Genomic DNA, 22662 nt, shown 5'->3' on the forward strand with positions numbered 1-22662 from the left:
GGTGTGGAGACATCAATATATTTTCATGTTTCGAACCATTTAGTTACCTAGTTAAAACACAACACACACACACACACACTCACACATTCACAATACGGGAATGATTAAGACGATCCAATACTTTCGTACTCTCACTTATGGCAACATCACTTAATGCTTAAAACAACATTGGAACAGTGCAAAAAAAACTGCACTCACCTCTAAAATGTATTTAATAAGAAAGTCTACAAAATGCAGCTGATGATAAAACCGAAATTTATTTTCCCTTACCAAAACAGTTATTATCAAATTCTTAAGCTACAGTGCACTCTGTGCAGCAATTCTACTTAAACCTGTTTATTTGCCTGCTAGAAAGTGAAATTAGTATGTGCAGAGAAGCAGAATCGTTCTGCACACACTCTTACAATAAGAGGCGCTTGATACAACGTACGAATTCGCAACAATGCAATTACTACTGAGGCTGACAGGTCTGCATATTTGATGTAGGAGTGAAGTTCCTTGGTATAATTCTGAAATATTCTTTTTGCTACTCCTCAAAATTAGAAATACATGATTAGTTACAATGATTTTTTTTTTCTGCTAAGGAAAAGAATAAATTCTTGTTAACTGAGCTGACAATAAATTTTAGAGTTAAAAAAAAAGATGGAAGATATCTTAAAAATAAGTCAAGGCATCATTTCTTAAAGATCTTTATTCCATACCCCTCCAGATACCAACCTTCAAATCAAGAAGCCACTGTCTGCCATCACTGTTCAATGTGTAAATACCACCTACCCTCCCTGGGCATTTGTAAATACCACAGCTCTCAATTTGATGCTATCCTGTTCTTGAATGCCACATTTCCACAAGGGGCTGTCTACGACAGTCATCTTATAAAGTATGGTTTAGAACTTTTATATCTAATATTCAGGCTACTAACTCAGACCATGATTACAGGGTGGGGTTTGAGGAGCTCTTGTATTGATCTGTAGGTCCGTAAAAATAAATCTTAAAAATGCCTATATAGCTATTGCATCATATTGTTCTCAATCTGCTTAGTCTAAAATCTACAAGCCTTTCCTTGGCAGCTCACTGAATAAATGGCTTTCCAGTACACGGCATGCAAATTTTATCAAGAATAAAATTAAAGAAATTTTTCATTTTATTTAGTTGAATACCTGAGGAAACAGAAGAGTTGTGATTATAAATCATATAATCTGTTTGGCTCTAATGCACTAGTGCCAAGTGTGAGATCAGGAACCAAAATGTTTGGAGTGGAATACCAGGTGTCTCCCACCTACTGAATGTGTGACCTTGAACTCTATACCTCAGTTTCCTGATCAGTAAAAGGGAGATAATAATACTATCTATAACACAGAGTAGAAGACTAAATAAGATAATACATTTAAAGGATCATAAACAGTATCTGATATATACTAAGCTCCCAGTAAATGCTAGCAATTATTACTTTATAAAAACTAGTACTTATGAGTGAGATAAGCCAGACAGAGAAAGACGAACTCTGTATGACTCCACTCATAGGTGGTAGTTAACATATGGACAAAGAGAACTGATCGGTGGTTGCCAGGGGAAAGGGGGGGTGGGGGGAGGGCACTAGGGGTGAAGTGGTGTACCTACAACATGACTGATAATAATGTACAACTGTAATTTCACAAGGATGTTAACTTTAATAACCTTAAATAAAAAAAAAAACCAAAAAACCTAGTACTTAACCGCATCACAGCTATTGTAGAGGTAGTTTCTAGATCCCTTTCCAATAATATTTCAAGGATATATGGCATTTTAAACCTGAACATTTTAAGAACGTTGAACTTGACTAAACATCTTTGTTGTCCTGTAGACTATATGTATGTTAGTGTAGCTTGTAGGTAGATAAGGACATATTCACAGGGGAAATTTTGATTGGCATTCTAATAGGTCAACTTCTTGGACTACAATATAAAGAAAGTGACTTTAAATTACCAGTTCCATAGGCTATCAGTGAATATTTTCAGTACGCGTTATCTGAGTTTCTATTAAGAAGCTACAAATTTTATATACGTAGGGTCAGTTTATAGACATGTCTACTATTTATGATTTATATATGATTCTCCTTTTTTATGAGAAATAATTTATAATGTTCAACAAATCTTAATGAAAATATATACTAAAAAATATAGCAGAAAACTAACCAAAAGAAAAAAATTCCTTAAAACCAAGCCAGTCTTCTGAACACAGTCCTTCCTATTTCTGGCTCCCCCTTCATCAGCACACCTCTATCCAATGCACATAGCTCCTTCTATCTCCATCACCCCTCCAGGTAAACCCTCACTCAGATTGGGACCTAAAATATCTTTAAATACACAAAACAAAGGTGTGGTGCTATAATTAAGCTACTCTGCTCAATAGCACACATATCTTACCAGCTATTTCTTTTTTGTGGTAGAAAGGTCATGGAATTAAGAGTAGAATAAAATGAATTTAAGGATCGAGAACACTAGAAATCGTACTGCTCTAACTCCATTTTAAAACATTCCTCCTCTTTCCCTTCCCAAATTTTCCAATATGCATATTTTTTACAAGTGCAAATAAACATGCCTGCTATTATTACCTAAAAGAAGCCTTTCAAATATGACCAGTCCCAAAGGAACACTGAGCTTTCAGGGTTGTGAGAGTTACATCCTTTGAATTTTTTGCTTTTCTATCTAAACAAACATTACTTACATGGACTTTTTATAAAACTGAGGTAACTTTTCCCCTTGAGGATTTTCTATATACAATTTTCATGTTTTATCCATCAATAAAAATAAGTACTATACTTTACACTATAACATATAGTACATGTATGATCACTAGATGATTTCATACATAGATGTGCATAACAGAAAATTAAATTTTCCTTTAGTTATTTTATTGGGAATCTTCAAGGTATGGCCCATCCACATCTTATCTCTCAGCCTTTTGGCACAGACTAAGGAACGAAACAAGGAAGAATATTAATAAAATTAATTCAGGAATTGTAATCAAAGGTATAATAAATTATAAATGTTTTCAAATTAATTGACTAAATACCACATAAAATGTAGTCACATATGGTTTTCCTTAATATATCACACAGAGAAGGCTAACAAAATCAGAAAATTGGGATCTCAAGGTTGAAAATTGCTTTAAAGGGCATCTGGTTCAACCACGACACAAATTTATGCTTCAGTGCTTTTTTAAAATTTTTACCAGCTACACACACACACACACACACACACACACACACACACATTTCTGGTATCAGAGTCAAAGAAACAAAAATGAAAATGGAGATTTTCTTTTAAGGTGACGTTTTCAATCTAAATAGGTGGAATCTCAAATGTAATATCAGGATAGCGAGTGTGAAAAATCCTGAGTCTTCTGTTTTGATCTCATCCTGAGGGATCTTTTGGGAATGCTTCAACACTCAGTAGAAATCTAGTTGATTGGGTATAGACAACCAGTATTAGGTAACCTATGTGACAATGCAATTCACTGCTCTGAGTCTCTCTACAGTACAAACGTGGAGACAATACCGCCTGCTCTAGATACTTCCTAGAATTGTTGAAAGGTAGCAAAATATTTTAAAATACTTTGAAAACAGCAAAGTACTATAACTTCACAGCATTTTTTGTTATATTCATTCAAATTTAAACTGCCCTACACAACAATGTGTATCAGCCACAGGTAAGGTCTCTATCCACATTCTACATGCCCTTTTTCACTGTCAGCAAAAGGAGTAGCGTGATAATTGGAAAATGGCTCTCCCCAAAGAGGTCTACGCCCTAACCACCAGAATCGGTGAACGTGTTACCTTACGTGGCAAAGGGACTTGGCAGATGTGATTAAGGTAAGGACCTTGAGACGGGAGATTATACTGGATTATCCAGGCGGGTTCAATGTAATCATAAATGTCCTTATAAGAGAGAGGCAGGAGGGTCAGAGTAAGAGAAAGGGATGTGACAATGGAATGTGTGTGTGTGTGAGAGAGAGAGAGATTGGAAGATGATACCTTGCTGGCTCTGACGATAGAGGACACAGTCAGGAGCCAAGGAATGCAAGCAGCCTCTAGACGCTGGGAAAGGCAAGGAAACAAATTCCCCCTTGAGTCTCCAGAAAGAAGGCACACCTTGATTTTAAGCTTTTGACCTCTAAAACTGTAAGATAAAAACTTTGTGTGGTTCTAAACCACTAAGTTTTTGGTAAATAAAAAACTAATACAATCATAAAAACAAAGCCACTTATAAGAAGTGTTTTTTCCTGAAAGCACACAATGAGTTGTAAAATAATAGCTTTGACCAGTTTCTGAATCTGCCCAGACTGGTGAGTCATTTAACTCCCCTCCACTGGCATGGATAACTCAGCCAATTTAAGCCCTGCTCTGGCACTTGCTGTGTTACCTCAGGCAAACCACTTAACCTCTCTTGGTTTCAATGATACCATTTGTAAAACAAGGAGCTTGGATTAAATACCCAGAAACAGCCTGAAATGTCATAAAAGAGTGGCACAAAAGATCTTCGTAATTCTTTCGAGAAAGGTATCACCACTGGCTGGAATAATTGATAAGGACTACCCTCTAGCTCCTGCACAAAGATAACACCAGGGATACTGAGGCTTCTTTGGATCTTAGCAATCCACGATTCCAGACAGAGCAAGGTTCACGGCAGGATAACCCTGAGGGACATTTCAGGTACACTAAGTAACACAGATTTCTGAAGGCTAATGGAGGAGGAAGGGTTGGGGGAAAAGTGTAGGGGACATAATGGAGAACCTGGAACACCAAGGTAATGCAAAGCCCCTGATGGTTTCGGAAAGGCTCTTACGATCTCTGCAGACTATCACAGGAGTCCACTGGGATGTGAAGTGTACCCCATGGTGGCCCTTAGCAAGCTGTGTCATTCATCTCTTCCTCCGCAGTGCCCAGGCACAATAACCAGCATTTAATAGTTGCTCACAACATGTGTGTTAGATGACTGAGTGAATAATCCCAACTAGCCTTTCTCATGCTAACTTTTCTCTGAGGGCTATGTCTTGGTGGGGCCATTCACATTATATCTTACATGAATGGTGCCCCTTGGAGTTATGAAAATGGCAGCCCTGCCTCCTTTCCACGAGGTCTCAGGGGATTGGACTCCTGGAGCCTTCTAGACAAGAGATAATGAAAGCCTGACCTAGTGACAGCAGTGGGAACGGAAAGAAGAAAGAGACGCCAGCATGATTTACTTTAGAGCGATTTGGGCGATATAGGAAAATACTCTTCACTAGCCGAAGTAAAATCTTACTTGATTTCTTTCCTATTTTCCTTTAGAGTAATTCAGTAATAATCTGTTACATAAAACTGGAAGGCTTATCATGTATCGCCTGGTACATAAGCCCAAGTTACTGTTATCATAAACCTCACGCTTCTGTCAAAAACTTATATTGACCTCATTCTTCTACTTTAGGATCTAGCACTTCAGTCAAAATCAAACCATCCACAGAAATATTTTAAGGAATCAGACAAACACAACAAAAAATCTCAAGGAACTCTATTTACCACTTTTTAAAAGCATACCCTATATTCAAACTTATAGACATTTTTCTTGAGTTCTATGTCACAGAAACATTTGCTAAAATTGCACTGACCACCTTTATTTCAATAATTTGCTTCCCCAATGTAGTTTAAATGAAGAGAACTAATGCAAAGCAGAAGCAAAGACTGATTCAAATGGAGTGTTTTGAAGTTATGCCCCTTCTATGAATATCCAAGATTCCATTGCTTTTCTTTTCTACAAGATTATATTTTTTTAAAAAAACCTACCACCACAATCTTTTTGGAATTAGGTAGCATATACATAAATTAATAAATAAAGTGAAATCTTTCCAATTTTAAACATATCAGATGGTTAGTATTTACAGAAACACACCAAAAGTTATTAAGGAACATGGTACAAATTTTGTTTGATACCTAACATAAAAGTGTAGGTAGCTACCGAAAAAAAAACTTCGCTAGATTTACATTTTATATTTAAGTGTATCACCTTGGGTATTAAACATGCTGCTAGCTATCTCTTAATGAGCACCTGAGCTGTCACTTTCAATAATAGACTGACAATTATTATCTATAAGTTGATAGTCCCTGAAAAGCATTTGTGCAATACTTAAATTAATACAGTTAAGAATAGAAACTTACTATTCTGTTCATAAAAAATAGTACTATTTAATAATACTTGGCATAATATTATAGAAAATGAAATGAACATATATTTACAATAAAAAATCAACATATGCCAAAATGCATAAACCATTTCAGTATGCAGCAGAACTTCATACAAAATCTTAATAATGAATCTCAGTTGCTCATTGTTAAAAAAGATCATTTGGTCCATGGTAGCTACATGAGAAAAATATACATATTCAAGATAAAATATAATAAAACAAACAAACTAAATACTTGGGCCATTCTAATCTTAGTTATTTCTCATTTGAAAGCAGACATGAAAGATGAATACCAAAAAGACTCAAATGATCTAATTTATCTAGGTACACATGCCATTAATATCTAATACAAGTAATCAAATAATAGCCTATCATAATTCATGGGTTACAGTATTCCAGAAATTCCACTTTATTTTCAAATACTAAAAATTTTTTAAAAATACCTCTTCCACAAAGCTGTCTTTCTTCTCCAGCATTTCTCGTAAAGTCTGAAGAATTTTAATGCACAGTTTTTCTTCTTTCTCCATTAGTTTCTTTGTGTGATTAATCAACCTTAAAGAAAAACATTAAACCTTAAATAGGAGAGTGATTTCTCTTTAAGCTATATACTAACATCATATACTATAAGAAAAAAAATCACACCATTATTTAAGAATATGAAGTAAACAAGATAGTTGTTTTCAAAAGTTTTAAAATTACACTTCATCTTTTAGATTCTGCATTATAAAACATTCTTTGTTTTACAAGCAGTATATCCCAGTGCTTCTAAATTTATTCAGGTAGCATACCTTTAGTGGGACACGATACTCTTTGAAAAACAACAAACATTGATTATCTTCAATCCCACTGTATGAACTAAAACAACTTTACTAGTAGAGAAATATGAATATTTGCAGTATATTACATTTTATTATATTATGTTATATATACATTACTTTCTATGTACCATATTACATTAATTATACAGTAGCAGTACACAAAACTGCAACCTTAGCATAACAGGCTGCTTTCCAATTTCCATTAATAATCATGCGCTATTTTTCACTGCAAGCGCTTCGTAGAAACAGGTAGTTTTTGTGATTAGAAGCAAAAACAAAAAAGAGTAACATTAAGACAGTCTATCCATTTACTGTTTTTGCTAGAATGTGGGCAAAATCTCTCATTTTACAGTGGTAACTTTTGCAGTGGTGTGCCGTTAGGAGAAAAGTTTGAGGATCACAGTTATATACCATCCCCAAGAACTCAAAATCAAGTAAAGTGCTCATAATCAGAATTTATAGCTTAGTATTAATAACTCTTAAAAAGCTGATTCTCAAAATGACCCTGTGAGACCTACATCTTCCTAGAAAAACAAAATGATGTAGAATATAATGGAATGGTCTGATTTCAGTGACATAACAGGAGTGCTGTGGGACATAACCCTGAGGAAAAGTGAGCTTTCGCTGGACGATGGCTAGTAAGTGCTTCTCAGGAGTCAGGGTGAAGTAGAAGGATGTCCCACGGATACTCTCAATTCATCATGACAACAAGCCAATGCTACAGGTTCTATTATCAGGCTAATTTTGCTAATGAGAAAACAGAGGTCCAGAGAGATAAAGTAACTTGCCTCTAGTTATAACAATTATTAAGCGGCAGGATCCAGAAATAGACCCAGGCCCACTTGACTTCAGAGTCAAGATTCTGAAGCACCATTCTGGGGTGACATGATGCAATTCACCAATCTCTTGAGTCTCAGAGTTACTGTGACAAGAGTCCTGACACACACTAGGCTGCACATAGCCCCTCTTACATGATATAACAAGTGTTATAACAGAGGTAATGGCAATGCCATAAACTGGACAAAGAAACTATTACATTCTGTTGGGGGAGTTGCCTAGGGCTGATCAGAGAAGACTTCAGTGAAGAGATAACATTTAACTATGACGATTTCAGCTGGCAGGGCAAAGTGGTGGGAGAAGGCATCCTTGCAAAGAGAACAGTATGAACAAACAGCAGAGGCAGAAAGCCGACCATCACGTCCAAAACCTGGTAAGTCCTCCAATTGCCAGCTGACACTTACAGACATAGAAAAAGAGAATGTAAGAGATGCGATCTGAAAAGCAGGAACTGGGAATATTACGCTACAGAGTCTGGAATTTACTCTATAGAAAATAGGGAACCACTGTTTTAAAGGACCTGAGTGGCCCTGCTTATGCGTGAAAGCTGATGTGGAAGAGTGAGAACAAGACAAGAGATGAACAGGGCACGTGATGGGGTAAGGATACAAGAAGCAATATAGAAATAAAAGACCCAAGACTTGGTAAATAACGACATATGAGAAGTGGAAGAAAAGGAGAAGGGTAGATCACAGATGACGAAATTTATGGATTGGTTAGATGGACAGTGATATTTTTAAATGACACCTATGTCATGCTGAAGGAGTAGCATGCAGCGAAGGAACCGTGATTTCCTTTTACACATCCAAGGTCTGATATCCATGCGGTCAGATCTAGCAGGCAGAGTAATTGTTCTAAAGTTCTCTTTGCAAGGACAAAACCTGCCTCTCTAAAATTTCTATTTGGTCTTTTCTTTCACATGATAGTTTTGGAATACAGGAACATAGTTTGATGGGCATTGTAAATTGCTTTTGATTTTTTTTCCCTCTCAGGCTATTTTAATTTCCTTTAACTCTTCTTTAGATAAAATATTTAATTCAGTCACTATTTGAAAATATCAAGCACAAAGATGAATATCATTTGCTAGGGATTTATATAAGGTATTCATCTATCACATAATGTTTGGTTGAGTTAGATCAGTGGCTTTCAAATGTTTTTTTCTATGATCTAAGTAAAAAATAAGTTTCACAAAGCAATTCACCATATAAATGCCTGTGTGTGAGTGTGTTTGTAAAAACAACAAAAATGTTGGCTTTACTGTATGAAATGCACTCTGATATGTTATGTTCTTTCCTAATTCATTTTTAAAACTAATGGTTGCCTCTCTTCCCTAAGTTAATTTTTAAGTCCATAAATGGATCACATCCCACAGTTTGAAAAACACTGAGATTCTCCTTCATAAGGGAAGAGAAAGTGCTGATTTGAATGGACTATAATCAGACACCTTAAAAGTTAACACCCACACTGACCTATTCTCTTCTCTTTATTCCTTTCTCTACGTGACTAAGTAGATACGTGAATTTGGGTTCTTTCCCGGGATCTAGCCCTCACAGTCTCCAGCAGACCCTTCTGAGTCAACAAGTTCCAAGAATTAAATTCACTAGGGGAAGTCGGAAGCCCCACTAAGGCCTTGGACCTAAGCTATATTTCCCAATTAAGCTTTACCAGAGAGCTCTGCCCAGTAATACAAGGTCCCTTGCATAGCTACTAATAAAGTGGGATTCTAATTTTATTTGATATCCTTGCAAATAAAACCCCTGGTTCTTCAGAGTTGAGGAAGGAGTAGGGTAAGCACTAGAGCAAGAAAGAGATCTTCCTTAGCCTCTGGCCGTAACACAATCCTAACAGCACAAACATCTCTTCTCTAACCACTGAAGTATGTGTGACATCCTTTTCCTCCATCTGAGCGTAGGATCGGGAATATGTTCCCATTATCATATCATTCTGCTTCTCTCCTTTTAGTTTACCTAGGGTTGCAACAGCCTTGCCTCATCTTCAGCCCAGGTCAATATTTTCTTGACATTCTGAGTCACTTTACGTCACCTTCTCATAGACCTAAATCTTCAAGTTCTAAACCGGTGCTATCCAACAGAATTTTTTCTGCAATAATTGAAATGTTTTGTATCTGTGCTGTCAAATTTGTTAGCCATTAGCCACTTAGGGCTTTTGAGCACTTAAAATGTGGCAAATGTGAGTGAGGAACTGAGTATTTTATTTTTATTTTAATCAACTTAAATTTTACTGTATTGACAGGTAATTCTTGACACTAAGTCAGCAAACATTTATTCTAAAGAGCCAAATAGTAAATATTTTAGGCTTTGTGGGCCATACGGTCTCTGTGGCAACTGGTCAACCCTGCTATAATAGCAATGAAAGCAGCCACAGACAATAGGTAAATGAATGTGTGGAGCTGTATTTCAATAAACCTTTATTTGCAAAAATTATCAAGGGGACCAGTTTAGCCTGCAAGCCAGAGTTTGCCAACCCTTGTTCTAGACCATCAAGTCTCTGGGATATACCTATAGAATTACATTAATTTCCTGGGGTTAAAATTCTCAGGTGTGCTACCCAGTTTTAACCTATTTCTATACATTGATATATATTCATAGGAGGTAAAGGGTATTTTTCAAAGACCCTCTTTTTATACTGAATTACTAGGCAATAACTCTACTTAATTTCTTTTTTTCTAATTGCCTCCACACTCATCAGTTTGGCAGACACTCTGGACCTCTTCACTGAAAAATTGTATTAGAAGGCTGGCAAGTGTGCAGACAAACACATTCTTCCCAGTTCCCTTAAGATACAATGGGTCTAGAGCCAAGAATCCATGATTCTGCCATAATACAGAAACTGTAACTATTCTTCAACATGATCCCTGGAATCAGTTCTTCTCATCCCCTATCTTGTTTTCTCTCCCCAAATCCGAGCTTTAACTGGTAAAAGAAAGCAACACACTTCTTATGTCCCCTAGTCCTTCAATTTCTGCCTCAGTATGTCACAGTCCATAGAGGAGGCTTCGAGACCTCTTTCAGCAATAGCCTCAACCACATAGGAATTAACTGTGATGGATAATGGTCAAGAGGGTTGGCAGCCGCTTCCAACTCTCCGCCTAGATACTCTCCCCAAGAAGACCAACTACCTCTGACTGGCCACCTTGAGTCAACATGTGATTACTTGCAAATCACTCAATGAAGTGCCCTCAACATTAACATGTCTCTTCTTCCTGGAGCTAATTACACTTTTTCTCACAACTCCTTACACTTGCAGATCTGCCTTGAGAACTGTTCATTTACCAGTAAAGTGAAGATATTCTAGGATAAACATATCAGCTATAAGCGATCTGACAAACCACAAAAATGCAGACAGAAATAAGTAAAGGAAAGAGCTGAGGATGAGGCTCATCAAGGCAGCATGACAGAGTCCTGGGTCAAGATTTAATAGTTCTTCCCCTGAAGCACACCCAAGCATCAGCTCTCTCATCTCTAAAATGAGGCCGACCTCTCAGTCTCTCAGAGCCTTGGTGCAGATTAGATAAGACAGGTAAGCACAGAGGACAACACACACAAACTAAGGCCTCAATAAACATTAGTTCCCTGTCCTTCCTCTCTAGGCTAATGAAAATCAATGATTTTAAACAGGTATCTTTCTAAAGGTCACATCACATAGTTATAGAGAATCAGAAACAAGATATTATTTCATGTAATATTTTGTGCCCAATAACAACACATTTCATTTTCAGTAAATTTTAGTAAAATATAACAACTGGACCGTCACCAAAATTTCAATCGAATCAAATTAATTATTTTGGAAGTATATTTTAATATGGATTTCAGATCTTTCACATACTCTGCGGACTGTCATTATGCAGCAAGACAGAAAAAAGGAGAAATGTGTCAGAGGCCATCTCAGTTTGGAGACACTAGCGGAATCCCAGATTGCACTCACTTACTTGGACATGAAAGCACCACATCTTATTCGTGCATCACTCCCCTCAGGGAACAGGAGTTCTGGACTGTACAGCACGTCAACCAACACTGAGAATTCAGCCTGCATCATCGGGCTGAACTGCTGCTCCAAGGAGGCCACTACATCCTAAGGAATAAAGCACAAGAAAACCCACGTGAAGACCTAAGTCAGATTTTATCCTTTGAAGATATGACAGGCCTAGGAGCGCTAATCAGGAATGAGACGTGGGAATTTCAGAGAAGATGTACCCTACTTTCCCATGGCACCAAACGTCTGTGCTTTAAGTACAGTCTGGTTCTCTGTATGAAAACTGCCTGGGTCTCCTTTTTCATTTATAAGATAAGGGAGGGGTGGGTAGCTGTATGATTTCTAAGGATTTGTGTACAAGATGAAAAGTCAGTAAACTAACTGTTATAGGTCCTGTAGTGTCTAGGACTGTAATGGAGACATGATAGGTATTCATCAAATTGGAATAAACTGAGGTATGCTTGAGAAACAGCTAAAAAAAGATTTCATATGCTATTGGTCATCTAGAACTGACAATTTCTTCCATTGGAGAAATTCCTTGATACATTATTTGAAGCAGTATTGTACTACATAGGGTTCAATGACTTTTAATAGTATTTGAAATTACATTTTTTGATAGATGGTATTGGTCACCTATCCCACAGCCTTTCCTCACCCTCCTCCTTGCTAACAGAACCCCCATGTTTTTTCTCAGTCAGGAAGCAACATTCTCAGGGAGATGAGCCCCCTCAGCTTAGGGTCAAGGGTGCTTAATGTAAGGCAGTCATGGTCCTCACACTTCCTCTGCCAGTGATCGGTCTAGGCATGATTATGTGAGATAGTCCTGGCCAATAAGACATCAGGTGAAGTCTGCTGAGCAGGTGGGGGTATGTGCTAGAGGAGGAAGGGGCGGACTCTTCCTATAGCTCTCAAGACAGCTTAAGAGTGTGAATCCAAAATGTGAGGCAGCCCTCATATGACCATTGGAGACCAGCCTTAACCTGAAAACCAACAGATCTATGGTGGTAGGGCCCTGACCTGTCAAGCTACTGAATTAACCAACTCGGGAAGAGCCACAGCTCCAGATTCCTTGTTACGTGAAGCAATATTTTTTTTTTATTGTTTAAGCTACTTTAAGTTGAATATTGTGTTAATTATAGCTGAAAGCATCCAAAGTGATATGTTTCTAAAATGGACTGTGGACACTGATAATTTACTGGACATTCTTTAATGATTAAAGTACCCCCTTTTTGTTTTTAAAATAACTATGTTAGAAGACAAAAAAACTCTTCTCACATAAAGCAATACTGTATTCACCCACAGCTATGGCATATTTTGTTAAGCAGAAAATTGACTGCCAATTGCTTATTGTTACTCTCAGCTACAGCAACACGCATTGATTGGGCACCACCTCTCCAATTCTTACGGCTAGATTTCAGAAGTTAACTCTTGTTTAACTCTTTCTTCCCCTTTTAGCAAAAGTGATCATTTTTACGTCAACTACTCTAAATAAGCTTTCTGAGAAATTTCTGATGACAGTTAAAAGAGACTACCAGGAAGGAAATAAAATAAATGGGAAACTATATATTGTACAAAGGTGGGAAGAGAACACACTTCTTAAATATGACCAATTTAATAAAACATCACCGAAATGTTCCTGTTTTTCAGATTACCTCTCTTCTCCATTGCATTTACTAAACAAGTTGTGCTCAGGCTCCTATGAGGGGAATTCTGTTTTCATCTCTTATTTTGATCTTGGGCCAACTACGTAATCTCTCTAACTAGTTATTTCCCCATGTGAAAACTCAGGATTATGATACTAGCAATCACATGGGCTTGCTGTGAGGATTAAAGGTAAGTCCACAGAACAGCCTCTAACACATACTAGCCACTTATTATTCCTTAAGAAATGTTAGTGATCACTAATTTTGAGTACCAGCCAGCTGCAATCATCACTCTGTTGCCAAATCCAGTGGTTGCTTTTCTGTCTCCACCTTACCCAACCACTGCCAAGCGTTTCACACACTTGTTCCTATTCTGTCAAACACTTTCTGCTCTTGGCTTCTGTGACATCACACTTTCTTTATATTTCCACCTATGTCCTGACCATTCCTTCACCAACTCCTGGTAGCTCCTGGTCCTTTCTCTTCTATATCTACACTTCTTCTGAGAGATCTCATCCAAGTCCATGGTTTTAATCTCAGATATATGCTAAAACTTCCCACATTTATACTTCCCAGAGGGACATCTTTCCAAACCACTCCAGACTCACATATCCAACTGCCTACTTGACATACCCACATAGATACCTAGACAGGTATCTCAAACTTAAAATTCCCCAAACAGAACTCCTGATTCCAACTCTCCCATTCTTTCCTATCTTAGCAAATAATCCAAGCATATCATACCCCATCTCATCCTTGATTCCTCTTTCCATCATATCACCCATCCATACACCCAAAATTCATCCACTTCTCTTCACTACTATTGCTGCCCTCTTAAGCCAAGCCATCATCACCTTTTGCCTGATTTAATGCAATAAACTCACTGCTGCCATGTCTGGATCCTTTAATCTATTCACCACTCAAAATCCACCATGATCTTTTAAAAGGTAAACCAAGTCATGCTTATCCTCTGCTGAAAATCTCCAGTGATTTGCCATCTCACTTAGAATAAAATCCAAATGCCTTACCATGTAAGTCTGTACATAATTTGGCTCCTTATTTCATAACACTCTCCTCCTTTGCTCACCAACCTCCTGCTCCAATGGGCTTCTTTTTGGTTCCTCAAAACCACCAACCTCGTTCCCACCTGAGTACCTTTGCCATTTACTATTCCCTCCTCATAAAGTTCTCTGTCCTCAAGTATTTGAAAAGATTATTCCTCTTCATTATTTAGGTCCCAACTCAAATGCACTTCAATGGAGAGGAGCTCCCTAACTATAGGGTCACTCTCCCAGTAGTTCTCTACCATGTTGCTACGCTGCTTTACTTTATTCAAAGCAGTTTCAATTTTAACATTATGTCATTTATTTAATGTGTTAGGATGTGTGTTCCATGAGGGCATAAACCTCACTGCTCTATCTCCTGTATATAATGGCTGGTATAGAGTTTTTACCAATTACATATTTATTTAATAAATACCAGTGACTGTGCTAAAAGAAGTTAAGGCAGGGGCTGGCCCCCTGGCCTAAGTTAAGTGGCACACTCCACTTCGGTGGCTCAGGGTCAGTTCCCAGGCATGGACCTTCACCACTAGTCAGCAGCCACGCTGTGGCAGCGACCTACATACAAAATAGAGGAAGACTGGCACAGATGTCAGCTCAGGGCGAATCTTCCTCAGCAAAAAAAAAAAACAAATAAGTGTAAGGCATACCCACTTCATGCTGGTTCACACTACTATCTCTCTCTCCTCTGAAATGTTCTACTTCTTTGGCTCTCAAGAACCTGGCTCCTCCTCTTTCTGATCCTGCCTTTTTTCTCTCTTATTTGGCCATTCTGCCACTTCTGGCCTCACAAAATATGTTCTTTGTTTTTCCTATCATTATATTTTCTCTTTTAGCAATACCATCCACTATCCTCACTCCAACTATTATCTCCAAATATAGACTTAACTTTCAATATATTCAGGAGCCTGATAACCTAATTCAGTGTATTTTCAACAGCCATAACCAACATCCTTCTGCTATATTCTCTCCTTTCCTCTTGTAATACAGAGCCTTAATAACATCAGCTAGTCTCCATCATCAGTGCCTCTTAAACACCTCTCAGGCCCTCTCTCTATCTCCATCCAAGAGCCACCAGGTCTGTTGACTCTGCTTTCATTACTATCGGCAACATCTGTTTCTTCATTTCATTCATACTGCTGCCTGCCTGAGATTTTTAGTAATTCTTAATGAATCTGCCTTCCTCTAGTCTCTTCCTGATAAGTATATCCTGCAAACCAATAACTGCTTACTCACTTATAATGCCATTTTCCTCCCAATTTTTAACGACTTGTAGCCTTCAAGTTTCTCATACTGAGTCTAACTTGTCTTCATAATCACATATAATGGTCATCTATTAAAACTCTGAACCCCTACCGATTAATCTACTTGTGACCTCTCATAATATTTATTCCAATTCATATCTTGACTATTCTCCAAGCCAAAAATTTCCTCAAACCATACCCTAATGTGCTCCATGAAATTCTATAATTACGTGGGTGAGAAGATGTCTGTTGTGAGCTGAATTGTGTGTCCCTCAAAACTCCTATGTTGAAGTTCTAACCCTCGGTCTTCAGAATGTGCCTATAATTGGAGAGAGGGCCTTTTAAAGAGGTAATTAAGGTAAAATGAATTCATACGGGTGGGCTTTAATCTAATATGACTGGTGTCTTTATAAGAAGAGAAGGTTAGGACATGTGTGTGCACAGAGGAAAGACCATATGAGGACACAGTGACAAGGCAGCCACCTGCAAGCCAACTGGAGGCCTCAGAAGAAAACAAACCTGCCATCACCTTGATCTTGGGCTTCTAGCCCCAGAACTGTGAGAAAATAAATTTCTGTTGGTTAAACCACCCAGTCTGCGGTATTTTGTGATGGCAGCCTGAGCAGACTAATACAATGTCTCTCTTTACTCAATGTCCCAGAATGCCCAGGCCAAAAAACAGGAGTGGGATACTATGCAAATAACTTGGGAGTAAAGGTGCTTACACCATTCTCACCAAAAGAGTATAAGAGAATACTAAGAGATAAATTGAAGCAAGGTTATGAATATCTAATTTATTACATGAATCTTCATGGTAAATTATTTTACAAAATTTTATTATTGGTGTTATGATTTTTATTTTGATATTAAGACCCATTACCATAATTAATTACATAAATAATTAATTAAATAATAATTACCATAATTAAGACCCACTCACTAATAATAAAATACAACGACTTTTCCCCAGAAGCTATGCTTTTAAAAAAGGGTAGTATTGGTAGGGAATTGTAAAGTAAAGCCTGGTCCTCAACTAGAATTTCATATTTTTAATCATATTTTATTTGTATGACTACATATACTAAAAATTGTAAAATTTAGAAAATATTAACGCAATTTCATCCTCTCATTGTACCTGTAACTTTTCAATAATATTTCTATAATCCCAAGAAGGCCCGCCAAGAGCTTCCTTAAAGCGTGGTCCAGAGCGAGCTGATAGTCTCCAACCCATGGCCGCTCTCTGCACCATATTTGAATGGCTCTTCATGAAAAGCGTATTAACTTGGCTGTCCAAATCCACTGGAATGGCAATTCCACGATTCTTTGCTGAAAAGAAAAAATTTGAAATATTTTCCTCTTAATTCGACTAAAGCTTGTTACACATTATCAAAATAATCGCATAAACACAGAACAAATAAGAAAGAAAAAAACATAAGATAAGTAAGTTATGGGACACAATGTACAACATGATGATTATACTTAACTATACTGTATTGCATATTTGAAACTTGCTAAGAGAGTAAATATTAAAAGTTCTCATTAAGTGAAAAAAAAATTTGTAACAATATGAAGTGACAAATGTTAACTAAATTTACTGTGGTAATCATTTTGCAATATATAAATATATCAAATGATTATGTTGTACACCTTAAATCAATACACGTTTTATGTCGATTATATTTCAATAAAACCAGAAAAAAAAAAAAACACCAAACTTAAACTCTGCCACTAAATTGTTTTATATAACTACAAAAGCTTTTAACCTGAAAGAATTTCAGTTCTTAAGACCAATTACTAAAGGGGTTTATTAAACATTCAAGAACTTAGTATTTGAATTCTTGATGATTCATATTTGAAATGTACTTCACATAGCATCAATACAGAAAAACACTGCATAACAACCATGCAAATTTGTCCCTACCCAGATGCCAAGGAAAATAAGAAAGCAGACAGAAAACACAAGATAAAATCCTGCCAGTCCATTCGTTAATATAATTAATGTGTATGTGTGTGTGCGCACACACACTATGTCATGTGGTAAAATATCTGAGAGAAGAAATAAAAAATTGAAGAATACAAAAAATCTGCATTGAAAGATGGCACACAATACATGTCCTTCTTCCCCGAATCCACTGAAAGTGATATTTTATTAGATTTCTATCACAATACTGAAAAAGGAGAATATTTGCCATAAGGAAAACAGCAATGTTGAAACATTTTCGAAAGCAGAATGAAGATGGGATTAATTCCTCAGAGAAGAAAGAGAACAAACTGCTGTACAAGAGATTAGAGTTAGAACACGTCTTCCTAGGTGCACAGTCAACCAACAGTAAGAGTGGTAATGGGGTATGGGGCAGTCATCCGGGCAACTCATTAAAGAATAGGATCTGAATAGCTGGGAAGTTAAGGTCCTCCTCCCTCTGACCAGCATAAACAGAGCAGTCGGCAGCAGTGGTTTTTACCCAGAGGATAAAGTTAGAGAAATGTAGAAATGTTCTCTCAAGGAAGTGGCATACCTGCCTGGAGAGAATGCCAAATGAAGGTGTTAGGACTTGACAGAGAAGCAGAACAGAGCTTGAAGCAACTCCAGAGATCATCATCAACCAAGGGATAGAACAGGGACGAGGGAAGAGACAGCTCCAGAAAAACAGAAAAATATACAAAAGACTGCAACATCTGAACAAAGCCCTCGTTATTTCAACACTTGCTAGTATTCCCAGCCTGTCTCCTGCTTCACACGCACACACACACACACACACTCCAAAGGAAGGCCTGAATATCATTTGTTCAGCCCTTCACCCAGAACTCTGGGTCAACCCCGTCATTTATATGAGACTGCTAGTAGAGAAACAGACTCTCAAAACTACAGTGGTAAGCCATGACAGTCATTACAGATCTTTGTAATTATGAACTCACCACCAAGAACCATAGCGAAAACCAAGAGCGTTAAGAATAACTGGCCCAAGTGAAAACAGAGATGATTCAGGGAAGAGCAAAATATCTTTAAATAATTCTAATTATTGTCCTCAGAAAATCTGAGTATATACTGCATCCAAAAAATCAGAAAACAGAAAGAAATTTTGAAAATTAAAATATGATTGCACAAGCAAACATTTCAAAATTGGCTGAAGAAGAAAAGATAGTAATAAAGACCAAGTTGATAATCTGGGAAAGTCAAGGAATCTTCTAGAACATAAATCATAAACGATCAAAAGGGAAAATAAAACAGAGAGAATACGAAATAGGGAAGGTTACGCCGGAAGACAAATATCTAATATAAGTTCCAGAAAGAAATATCAGAGACAATGGAAGGAAAGAAATGATTAAGAAAATAATAAATGACAATTTCCTTGAGCTGATGAAAGATGGAAATCTTAAAAAAAAAGGGTCACTGTGTGTTAAACAGTTTTAAATAGTTATATCAGCCACATTCTGGTGAAAATTTACAATGCTCTTACAGGTTGAATTGTGCCTGCAAAAAATACATGTTGAAGTCCTAATTACAGATACCTTACTTGGAATAGAGTCTTCATGGATGTAATCAAGGTAAGATAAGGTCATACTAAATTAGAGTGGGTGCTAATCCACTACTACCGGTGTCCTTATAAGAAGAGGCGAAGGGAAACAGAGACACCCACAGAGGGAAGAACGCCATGTGAAGATGGAAGCAGAGGCTGGATTTACACAGCTGCAAGCCAAGGATTTCCAGCAAATACGAGAAGCTGAGAAAGACATGAACAGATCTGGCCCCAGAGTCTTTGGAGAGAGCACGGCACTACTGATACCTTGATTTCAGACATTCAGCCTCCAAAACCGTGAGATAGCACATCTCTGTTGTTTTAAGCCACGCAGTTATGGTAATTTGTTACGGCAGCCCTACGAAACTAATATAGAGAAAATTGCAAGAACATCCAGAGAGAAAACAGGATTCCTACAGAAAATAGACTGGCACCAGACTTATAATCATCAATACTGGATGCCAGAAGTCAGTAGAACAAGATCTTTAAAGACTGGATGGAAACAAGTTTTGAAACCAGGAGTTTTCCCTCTAAACTAAAAATCAAAAGTGATACCTGAGTAAAAACATTTTAGAACATGTCAGGCTCAGACATTTTTCTCTGAAGCCCTTATGAAGATTACTCCAAAGAAAACCAAGAAAGGAATCAAAGAAAACGTCAACATGAATACAAGAAATCATGGCAACTGAGTATGAATCTGGAGAAGAGAATAAAGCAAGACACAAATGAAAGAAGATCAATTAGATATTAACGGTTGGGAAATTCTCTTCCAGTTGGAAAAGTTTCATTATTATAGAGTTACCTTTTTGTCACTAATGGTTATACACGAAAAATATTTATATATATCATTATATTGTAAACTCTGATAAATGATTTTTAAATTTTGTCAACCAATTAGAGATTTCATTATATTTCCGAACAGAATACAAACACCACAAATCATAACAATGTAAAACCAATAGTCTATCAAGAGAGAAGAGGTAAAAAGGACGGCAATACATTAATTTCCTTATTTTTCACAAATGTGGAGATATAGACACTATTTAGAACTGTTAAATCAAGAGACAGAGAATAAAGGATGTTATTTAAAGTTATAATGATAGTCACAAGCAGAATTTTTTTTTTAATGACTGAAAATAGGAAGGAAAAAAAAGAAATGAGAGAGAGAGAAACTCTGGCTTGCTTCATATACTGAAAGGAAAGCAACAACAGTAGGCAGTACTATTTCTGCTGCTAAAAATTCTCTGAAGCTGACAGATACTTAAATACATCTTCAACAATAGATAATTTTAGCTACCAAGACAAAGTTACCAACTTAAACAAGCGCTCAAGCTGAAGTTTTAAGGAAATAATAATAGCTCTAAGGCAACTCAAAACAATCAATTGCACCACTGCCCAGATTTCCCCAGTGAACGTTTCCCCAGTGCTCATTATAAACTTCCCTTGTCCAAAGCATACAACCTCTCTGTTTACGTCCATCACACACAGCACAGCAACTGCACTCCTGTCCCATCTGAAGGACAGGCGGCCTCGACATTGCCAGGCTGCACATATTTTTATAAATACTTAATCCTGCACCATGATCAAATCCTGGCGAGACTTTCCTCCTTTTCTGGCTGCTTCACACATAGGCTGGGTTTGCTCTAACCATTCAAAAATCCATACAGAAGACAATACTACTTATATGTTATATATAAGCAACAAAAATTATAAACCTTAATGTTGCCCAAAACATATTACAACTACGTTTCCACTAACGTTTAAACAAATGAAGGAGGGGGACGTGGATTTATGTCCCCTTTAGGAATCAGGTACATTAGATAAAACTGCCCATCAAATAAGTGTTGTTGCTGTCAATACGAATTACACAAAGAAGTGTTCAATGAATATTTTTCTAATGACACCAGTGGAAAGGTCCAGTGGCACCACCTCTGTTATTTTCAGCAGTGCAGCACCCCATTACTGAGCTCAGGGAAATCTCACCCAGCCCCAGAGGCTCCAGTGTGCTACTGCCACTATTCCACCATAACCAGCACCATGGACAAACCAGGCTGAGAAGACTCCACTATCCCAAACTTTGTTGAAAGGGTTTTGTTTTCTTTTGTTTTGTGTTCCCCAAACTCTACCATTTTAACTGGCATTTTCTAGTCTTCTGTCTTAGCACAAATGGCACAATATAAATTAATTGGGTAAAATATACTACTTCTTCATGCCCCAAGGTAAACTCTAGCCAAGGGCTAAATCATAATTTCTAGGCAATAAAAGAAAATTAACTATGCAACTGGGGAAAAGGGAATTTGAGTTGAAATAAGTCAATTTGTGCAGAAAATGATAAAAATTTTTCAAGCAATTGTAAAAATATCAATACCTTTAAAGATATGGCCTGAAATAGATTCTCTGTAACACTACTATAAATATTAATCTGAAAGAAAAATTGACGATGTTAATTTAGTTTTCTACATATTGTTTAAAAATTAAAGCAGAGGGCCAGCCCCGTGGCCGAGTGGTTACGTTCGTGCACTCTGCTTCAGCGGCCCAGGGTTTCACTGGTTCGAATCCTGGGCACGGACATGGCACCACTCAACAGGCCATGCTGAGGCGGCGTCCCACATGGCACAACCAGAACGTCCTGCAACTAGAATATATAACTATGTACTGGGGGGACTTGGGGAGAAAAAGCAGAAAAAAAAAGAATGTCAACAGTTGTTAGCTCAGGTGCCAATCCAAAAAAAAAAAAAAAACAAATTAAAGCAGAAAAGAAAATTGTGACTAGAAAAAGAAAAGATTTAATTCATGATCTCACTTACAGGAACATTAATAACTAGAAGAATATTTTTCAAAAGCAGCCAAAAATATGACCCAAACTTAGATTACTTTTATTAAGCTAGAAAAATTTTGGTATAAATATACTGAAACGGGAACTAGGATGTATTCCTGGGATTAACGGTTATTCCCTGCTCCCTGTCTCTCTCAATAAGAAAGAACTAATGAATTACTGCAACCAGTCATTCTTCTGGCATGGAGCATTAACTCCAACTGTGTGCTTTCGTGGTCACATTAAAGTTTAAAATGTTTAAAAAAGAAATGTTCTTATTTCGCTGCTAAGTTAGAGGGCAACTGAGATACTACCTTCTGAAGGCTATTTTGTCAGAGAATAACTATACAGAGTCCTTAAAAAACTAACAGGAGAGAGGATGGGCTGTTATGAATGCATTTATCTTTTGTAGAGCTCTGCCTAAAGATACTAGCTCTATAAAATGAGCTATCTTTATTCACAGGTATTTTGATTATTAGGCTAACCTACTAATTAGGCTTATAAATCCTGAAAATTCTCTGGCTGTGACAAGTCT

General features: G+C 37.2%; 1 protein-coding gene across 2 annotated transcripts in view; it reads right to left on the reverse strand.

The window, feature by feature from the left end:
* ITPR2 (inositol 1,4,5-trisphosphate receptor type 2) overlaps positions 1-22662 on the reverse strand; it is a 466150-nt gene that overhangs the window by 201320 nt on the left and 242168 nt on the right. For both annotated transcript variants that reach the window (XM_023644092.2, XM_023644091.2), the window contains exons 35-37: positions 16930-17120; positions 11803-11945; positions 6642-6750 (exon numbers count right to left, since the gene is read on the reverse strand). In XM_023644092.2, coding sequence (XP_023499860.2) covers positions 6642-6750; positions 11803-11945; positions 16930-17120 — 443 coding nt within the window. The remainder of the gene's footprint in view (positions 1-6641; positions 6751-11802; positions 11946-16929; positions 17121-22662) is intronic.

This window comes from Equus caballus, chromosome 6 (assembly GCF_041296265.1).
Source record: "Equus caballus isolate H_3958 breed thoroughbred chromosome 6, TB-T2T, whole genome shotgun sequence".
Lineage (NCBI taxonomy): Eukaryota > Metazoa > Chordata > Mammalia > Perissodactyla > Equidae > Equus > Equus caballus.